The 6,579-nt window shown below is 49.3% G+C and overlaps 1 protein-coding gene across 1 annotated transcript in view; it reads left to right on the plus strand.

The window, feature by feature from the left end:
• Positions 1 to 5,162, plus strand: part of MRPS6 (mitochondrial ribosomal protein S6) — a 43,761-nt gene extending 38,599 nt beyond the window's left edge. Inside the window, exon 3 of the mRNA XM_082278131.1 lies at positions 4,561 to 5,162. Within this exon, the coding sequence (XP_082134257.1) occupies positions 4,561 to 4,741 (181 nt within the window). The 3' untranslated portion in view covers positions 4,742 to 5,162. The remainder of the gene's footprint in view (positions 1 to 4,560) is intronic.
• Positions 5,163 to 6,579: the final 1,417 nt, after the last annotated feature.

A 6,579-nucleotide genomic window follows, 5' to 3' on the forward strand; every position in this document is an offset into this window, starting at 1 on the left:
CAGGAGGGGGCAGCCGGGGGGGTCGGGCTCTGCTGCCAGGGAACAGGGACAGGAGGAGAGGGAACGGCCTCAGGCTGGGCCAGGGCAGGCTCAGGGTGGACAGCAGCAGGAATTTCCCCATGGAAAGGGAGCTCAGGCCTTGGCAGGGGCTGCCCAGGGAGGTTTGGAGTGCCCATGCCTGGAGGTGTCCCAGGAAGGGCTGGAGGTGGCACTCAGTGCTCTGGGCTGGGGACAAGGTGGGCATCGGGCACTGGACTCAATGGCCTTGAAGGTATTTTCCAGCCTCAATGATTCCATGAAAACATCTTTCCATGATTTAATTAGCTGAACAACAGGTGCCTGTGGATGGAATTTGGGAAATGCCATTCCTGGCACTGTGGGTGTATCTCCCCTCCAAGCCCTCTGTGGATCATTCCCATCATTGCTGTGGCACAGGTTGGTCACTAAAATCCGGCTTTTGGGTTTCATCTGGTCTTTCCCAGATTCTCGCAGAACTTCCACTGCCATATTTTTAAAAGCTAAAGGCAACACTTGTCCTGATCCTTCATGATCATGAGCATGAACTCTACCCTGCTGAGGAAGGTTGGGTTGAAAAGCAGAGCAAATTCCCCCATTTCCGTGGTCCTAAAGATAAAATGAACATTCAGGTAGCAAAACAAAAATTCTTTTTATGGAATTACCTTCTTGACGACAATGTGGAGCTGCTCCAGCACCTGCTGTGGTTTCCTCCAGGTGATTTCTGCTCCTTTCACCTCTGCCTGTTCCTCAGAACGTTTTCTTTCCCTTGGATCTTCCACCTTCACACAGGGAGACATTTTTGGGCCAAAACCATGGGACCACACAGCCTCTTCCAAGCCCACCATATCTTCACTGTTCCCCTTGGCTCAGAGTTGAATTCCAGGAGGATTTCAAAGGGAATTTTCATCCAGGTTCCTTGAAGTCCTACCCTGGCCATCTGAAAGCAACAAATTGGAGCATCCTTAGGACTCAGGGTTCAAACAATTTCTGCCTGGAACGTGGTAAAATTGAGAAATGAAACCTGGCTCTTTTCATTCCCCTCTTTTCTTTTGATTTCCCTCATACACAAAGGCACATCCTCTTTTATTTGAGACCATCTCACATTTTAAATTTTTTTTTTGGAGTTAATGCATTGTTTTAATGTGTTCCAGCCTGCTTCCCTGCATTTAAATCATCTTTGTGTTTGCAGTCAAGCAGGAGGACAAAAATAACCGTGGGCTCATCGTGAATCAGTGGAATTTTCCTGCATTTCTCCCCTGATGACTCCTAGAGAGCACAAATGCTTTTTGCATTTCTTTTTGCAAGAACAAGGTGGTTTCCCTGCTGCATTCCTGTATTTTTCCCTGCCTTTGTCCCACTGGGATTTGGGGTTGTTTACTCCACAAACAGCAGCGTTGTGGGGTCATAGATCACTGCCTGCAATGAAGGTTTGAGGGTTTAAAAACCCCCGTGGCCTCCTGGCAGCTGATTTAAACGGGGAGATTTGAGGGGAAGGGGTTCAGATCTCCTCAGGGATTCCATTGTCCATTGTGTTGCTCATTGTTTTCCCAGCCCTTCTTTCTTTCCTGAAGAAATCCAATTTTTTTTTCTTTATGCCGGTTCTTTTTCCCTTCTCTCTCTTTTCTTTTTTTTTTTTTTTTTTTTTTTTTGTTGTTGTTGTTGTTGTTGTTGTTGTTGTTGCTCACGTTGGAGAGAGGCGGTTGTTTTTGAAACCCCACATTGTTCCCAGTGCCTGCAGTTCCGTGTGCTCTGATAAAATACCTTTCCTGCGAGGAGTCAGAAAGATCTGCTGGAACAGCTCATCCTCCCTTCCCCCCCCTTCTCCTTGGCTTATCAACAGTGCGTCAGTGGAAATTTCCACCCTTTGCTAATGGCAGAGAAAGCACAAAGTTGCAAAGCAGCCTTTGGAGGGAAGGGAAAAAAGGAAACAAAAACCAACCCTCTCGCCGTCTGAGGAGCACAATGAAAAGCAGCAGATGAGAGGCAGAAATGGAATTAAATTGTGGAGGGAAGAGCGGGGATGGCGATGGGATCGGTGCAAAGGGAAGGGGGCAGGAACCACCCGCTGGAATTGCTCCCCCCCGTGCTCCTTCCCGGTAGGTGAGAGGATTGGGAAGGCTGCTTCCCAAGGAGAAGAGTTCAAGTGTCATCTGCTAAACTCGCAGCAGGTTGTAATGGCTTTACCAGAGCATCCCACGTTCCTGGGTTTTAGGGGGGTGCATCCTTCACATCCTGCTGGGCTGCACTTCCAACGAATTGTCCAGGCTGAAGGATGGCTCCTCTCCCTGAGCTGAGAACCAGCTGGCATCTCTGCACCCTGGAGCTCACAGAGCAGTGGGCAGCTGAGCTTCCCAAAAGCCAAATGTTGTTCCTGTGGGGATTTGCAAGGAGGAACGAGCCCACCAGAGCTCCTCCAAATCCCCGGGACAAGCGACTCCTGTGGCACAGCCCCCGGAATGCAGAGCTGGCATGGGCTGGCACTGCTCCCTTGGGTTCAGGGACACCCAGGCACAGCCCATTCCAGCTGGGCACCTCTCCTGGAGGGCTCTGCCCCAGGATGGGCTGCAGGGAGGGGGTTTTACCATCCTGCCTCTCCCATAAAGAATTCTGGACTTTCTGGAAAGGATTTGGGGATGAGTTGTGGCTGCTACGTGGATGCTGGTGTGACATCGGGCTGGTGGCTGAGGAAAAGTGGTGTTCCCATGATTTCCAGGGCTGGATTCTGCAATCCAGCAGCGCTGCCTGAGTCATTCCTGGCCCCCCAGGGCTCTTGGGGTGCAATATTTGGGATGTGACGCAAAAAATGAACCCAGTGCAGCCTGAAGGACACGAGCGGGGCTTGTTCAGGGCCTCACGTCCTGGATTTCCTGTTCAGATTCCCAGTTCCCTTCTGGGCTTGGGGACTTTCCCTCCAGGATCACTTTTGGGAATGTGGGATGCTCCTGCTGTAGTTGGCTTAGGAAGGATCCAAACTTCCCACAGAGCAAAGTTCTCTCTGTTGGGGGCAGTTTGGAAGTGAAACCGGGATGTTGGGTCCTGCTTGGATATTTAAGGGAAATCACTTTGGGGTAGTGTGGTACTCCATGGGGAGGTGGGCTTAGAGAATTGTGGAATTCTGGAACGGTTTGGGTTGGGAGGGACCTCAAAGCCCATCCTGCCATGGCAGGGACACCTCCCACTGTGCCAGGCTGCTCCCAGCCCCAATGTCCAGCCTGGCCTTGGGCACTGCCAGGGATCCAGGGGCAGCCCCAGCTGCTCTGGGCACCCTGTGCCAGGGCCTGCCCACCCTCCCAGGGAACAATTCCTGCCCAATATCCCACCCTTTGCTCTTTCAGGTGTGCTGGAGCTGGAAAAATCTCCTGGAAAACTCCAGCTGAGCTCCTGAAGAAGGTGCAGGTCTTCGGCAAAGGGATTTATTGCAGAAATAACTTTGGTTATTGAGATATCAGTGGGGAGCCACATTCTGCTTCCTGCGGCGGGGTGGTGGCTGTTTCCTTAGGGATGTCAGGAGAGCTGTGGGGACACCGAGGGGTTCCCTGGGGATCTGAGACCTGGGACAGGGACAGCAGCCAGGGAGCGGCTGGAGCTGGGCCAGGGCAGGGTTAGGTTGGATTTTAGGGAAAGGTTCTTCCCCCAGAGGCTGCTGGGCACTGCCCAGGCTCCCCAGGGAATGGGCACGGCCCCGAGGCTGCCAGAGCTCCAGGAGCGTTTGGACAGCGCTGCCAGGGATGCCCAGGCTGGGATTGCTGGGGGGGCTGGGCAGGGACAGGGGTGGGACTGGGTGATCCTTGGGGGTCCCTTCCCATCAGAATATTCCCTGATTCAGTCCCACCAAGGTCAGCACTACTGGGTGCTCATCAGGCCCCAACAGATTGGAGATTTAAGCCACGTTCACATCAAAGATGTGATTTGGGATAAATCCATCTCTTTGCTTTTTTTTTTCATTTTTTCCATTTCCATTCAGCTCCGAGGCAGAGCTTTGCAGGAAGGAATCTCTGTGTGTGTGAATGGGCTTGGAGATGCTTCCCACTGGCATCTGTTCCCCAAAAACATGTCAGGAATTTGAGGAAGGGGCTGCTCCTGCCACCCTACCTTGTTTTAAAAATGGTTCAAGGCAAGATGAGGATGAATGGATGAGGAAGAAGCAAAGTCTTGAATCTTCTTGGGTCTGCAGTGCTGGACAGAGCTCCAGGAGTGTCGGGACAGCATTCCCAGGGACAGGTGGGATGTTTGGGGTGTCTGTGCAGGGCTTGGAGCTGCTCTGGATGATCCCTGTAGGTCCCTTCCAGCTCAGGATATTCCATGATTCCAACAGAATTGACCTTTTCATAATTGAAATCAAGCCCATATGGAGCTTTTTATTTCAAATAATCCAGGTACCAAAATGCAAGAAAGAAACTTAGCAACTCTCATTTAAAAAATCCCACAGGAGCAGAAAAAACTCAAGAATTCTCATTTCAGAAACCCCCCCAGAAGAGTTCCTTGGGTTGCAGCTGTTCCAGCCCAGGAATTTTGCTTTATTTTGTGTGTTTCTCCTTGCAGGTATTTCCTGATAGACTTGGAGGCCCCACCTTCCATCGTGTCCCCCATGATGGATCATTTGGGCCGGGACATTGATGTCATCAGAAGGGCTTTCATCAAACACCCCGTGGCCAAGGCAGAAGAATGCAGTGGCATCATCCCAGTGAGCCCTGAAGAGAAACTCACTGCCAGGAAAAACTGAAAATCCCAAATGTTTGAAACCTTTTTTAACCCATTTTTTAATCACTGCTGCAGCAAAGAATTGTGGTAACTCCTGTCCATCCAAAAATCTGGCTGTGGGATGTGTGTGGTCTATGCCAGAATCTTCATTATTGTAACAATTGAGGTTTCTTTTTGTTTAAAATGATGGGAATCGTTTTAATCCGGGTGCTTATCTTGCTATTTGACAACTCTGCAAATTGATTTGCTTTTCTCTCGGAGCATTACATTGATAATGAAGATCTCTCCAGCAGCAGGATGCTATAAATAGCATTTTTTCCAGAGATTACTCCGGAATATGGATATTTACATAAGAGATTAAGAAGTCTGCAGTGTAAATATAGAAATCTAGGATGGGATTTGGTGGGGCTTTGTTTTTTGGGGGGGGAAAAAAGGCAATAAAAGTGTGGTTAAAAATAAAAACTGACCTTTTAAATTTTCTTAAGTACGAAAAACAACTTTCACTGCCAGGAGCCACCTCATGGTCCTCAAGGTAAATAATCTTCAAAGCACAGGTGAAAAATCCTCTTTAGGTGAGGCCAGAAAATTCCAGGTGGGAATGAGAGACTCCCCAAGCTTCTGTAGGAGCAGGAGAATCAAAGATGCTTTGTTTTGCCATCGAGTGGACATCCCAAACTGGGAAAGACATCAGGACCAAAGTGTTCATGTGGCTTTTTTGTCTTTCTTTTGCTCAAAGCAGGAGGAAGACCAGTGACATTATTGTTATATATAAAGACCTCCTGCTCTCTGATGTAAATCCAGTATCTGGATCATTCCTGAGGGAGCTTTGTGCTCTTTTTTCCTTGGATGTGGAATTTTGGGGAGGAAAAGAAACCAGTTTTTCTGAATATTTAAATCATCCCAGAATTTTCTTTCTCTACATCTTTCTTTAAGAGTTACAAATGTCTGGATTTGTGGGGTTTTGTTTGTTTGGGGGTATTTTCATGGTGGGTTTTATTTTCAATTTAAATTTGATTTTCTTTTCTCTTTTAAGTCTCTTTTTTCCTGGAAAAATCATTGGCATTATAGGGGGAATGCACTGCACGCTCCCTGAAGCTGAATCTGTATTAGAGGTGCTTTTGTTGTTGCAGTTGCTGCCTGCTCCAGGCAGAGCTTCCCTTATCCATGATTTTTCCTTGTGGGACAGACCTTCCTTCCACTCAGGGATGAGCTCAGCCAGGAGGAGCTGTGGATTTGGGAATCTGTGCCCTGGGTTTGGCTCCCGGAGCTGCCCTTGCTGAAAATTCACTTTTTTGGTGTAGAAAGTGCCAACTGCAAGAATGTGTCTCACTCAAGGGTTTCTCCAAAGGTTTTCTTAAATAGAACATGGACAGAAGGGGTTTAAAGGGATTTCACCTCCAGCCTGGAATTTGGGCCTGGATTTGGATTGAGTAGGAAGGAGAATATCTAAGATCTCAACTCGTGAAGCTCAGCAGAAGCTGTAAATGTATAAATGTTGTTATTTGTCTCTTTTCAGTTTTCTTGGTGTAGTTTTAAATTTTGCATTTAATTTGTCCCAATTTCAAGGTTGATCCCAGGGTCCCTGAGGCTGGAAAAGCCCTCCCAGCCCAGCCAGGCCCAGCTGTGCCCCATGCCCACCTTGTCCCCAGCCCAGAGCACTGAGTGCCACCTCCAGCCCTTCCTGGGACACCTCCAGGCATGGGCACTCCAAACCTCCCTGGGCAGCCCCTGCCAAGGCCTGAGCTCCCTTTCCATGGGGAAATTCCTGCTGCTGTCCACCCTGAGCCTGTCCTGGCCCAGCCTGAGGCCGTTCCCTCTCCTCCTGTCCCTGTTCCCTGGCAGCAGAGCCCGACCCCCCCG

This window comes from Coloeus monedula (genome assembly GCF_965178545.1).
Source record: "Coloeus monedula genome assembly, chromosome: 3".
NCBI classification, from domain to species: Eukaryota; Metazoa; Chordata; class Aves; order Passeriformes; family Corvidae; genus Coloeus; species Coloeus monedula.